Source organism: Colobus angolensis, unplaced genomic scaffold (genome assembly GCF_000951035.1).
Source record: "Colobus angolensis palliatus isolate OR3802 unplaced genomic scaffold, Cang.pa_1.0 Scaffold13, whole genome shotgun sequence".
Taxonomy (NCBI): domain Eukaryota; kingdom Metazoa; phylum Chordata; class Mammalia; order Primates; family Cercopithecidae; genus Colobus; species Colobus angolensis.
Window position 1 is genome coordinate 24,075,916 of NW_012114252.1, and position 1,418 is coordinate 24,077,333.

Here is a 1,418-nt window from a genome sequence, read left to right on the forward strand (position 1 = left end):
AGGAGGAGGATGGGGAGGAGGAGGAGAGGGCAGGATGCCTGTCACCGTGGACAGGAACTGTAAGCCCAGACTTTGCCAGGAGTGCCCGACTGGCGCAGGGACCCATGTGAGGTGCTTTAGACATCACCTCTCAGGATTGGCCGTGTCTTCACCTCTCTTTAAACCTGGGGTGCTGCTGTCTTCCAGGTCAGGGATACAGCAGTGATGGGAGGGGCTCTGTCCTCCAGGCAGGAGGAGGCGGAGCTGAACGGGGAAATGGGTTTATGTGTTAAGATGGGAATCACGTCATCTGCACACAGGACTAACTCCTGGGTGGTCAGGGAAGGGAACCATCAAAGTGGACACAAATAGCAGCTGCCTTTTGAAATCGGGGGACAGCGTGTGGCCCCTCCTGTCTGGTCAGATTCACTCTCCAGCTCTTGGGCCTGTTTCTCCCCGAGCAACTGTCTGTCCCATCCACGCGGTCTGGTGTCCTGGACAGCCAGCAGCAGCAAGAACTATGCCAGAAATTCTCAGGGACATGCCTGGGCATGTCCAGATCCAAGGCAGGAGGGAGGAGGAAGGTGCTTCCCCTGCGAAGCCCCAGGGTCAGGAGCAGCACCCAGGACAGCATCGGGGCTGTGCACATTCACAGTGACTTTCTGGGGTGTCCCAGGGCTCCCCAGCTCTGGCCCTGGGCCGAGGGAACCCCAGCCTGAAACACGGAGGGAAATGGGGAGGGCAGGGCTGTATTTAGGGAACAGAGGGAGACCAACAATGGGGTGCTTCTGGGGACACTGGGGAGAGTGGACGGCAGCGGGGACCCTAGCCTGGAACTCGGACCCACAAGCTCACTGCACAACGGCCTGGAGCACTCCCAGGCTCTGCGAGGCCCTGGGGACGGGACGAGGCCCTGCAGCCAGCAGTGTGGCCTCTGAGTTCTGGCCCTCAGATGCCGGGTGAGTCATCCTGATGTGGTGCCGAGTAGCTCCCTGTGCTGCTGGCCTGGGCTTGTGCAGTCTCTGCAGGATGCCCCATCCCGTCCAGAACCACAGGAACCCAGCCAGCAGCAGCCTCTTGCAGAAGAGCAGATGTGACCAAAAATAGAAGGTGGGGAGAGGAGAGAGGCCTCACCCCAGGGCCTTACCTTGGCAGGTCCTGCCGTCAGAGGAGAGCTGGAAGCCGCTGTGGCAGGCACAGTGGAAGCTGCCCGGCTTGTTGTGGCAGATCTGGAGGCAGCCTCCGTTCTCCTGGCTGCATTCATTGACATCTGGGGACAAGCACAGGCCTGAAGGGGAGCCCAAGGGTGCAGAGTCCCCGTCTAGGGCAGGGAGAGATCCCAGAGGGGCACAGCCCAGCCCTGGAGCAGGGAGGGAGCCCGGGGCTGGGGGGCACATTCCAGCCCTGGAGCAGGGAGGGAGCCCGGGGCTGGGGGGCAC

At 61.8% G+C, this 1,418-nt stretch overlaps 1 protein-coding gene across 3 annotated transcripts in view; it reads right to left on the reverse strand.

Moving 5' to 3' along the window:
* GAS6 (growth arrest-specific 6) overlaps positions 1 to 1,418 on the reverse strand; it is a 33,753-nt gene that overhangs the window by 16,320 nt on the left and 16,015 nt on the right. For all 3 annotated transcript variants that reach the window (XM_011933932.1, XM_011933933.1, XM_011933934.1), the window contains one exon: positions 1,127 to 1,249. In XM_011933932.1, the coding sequence (XP_011789322.1) occupies positions 1,127 to 1,249 (123 nt within the window). The remainder of the gene's footprint in view (positions 1 to 1,126; positions 1,250 to 1,418) is intronic.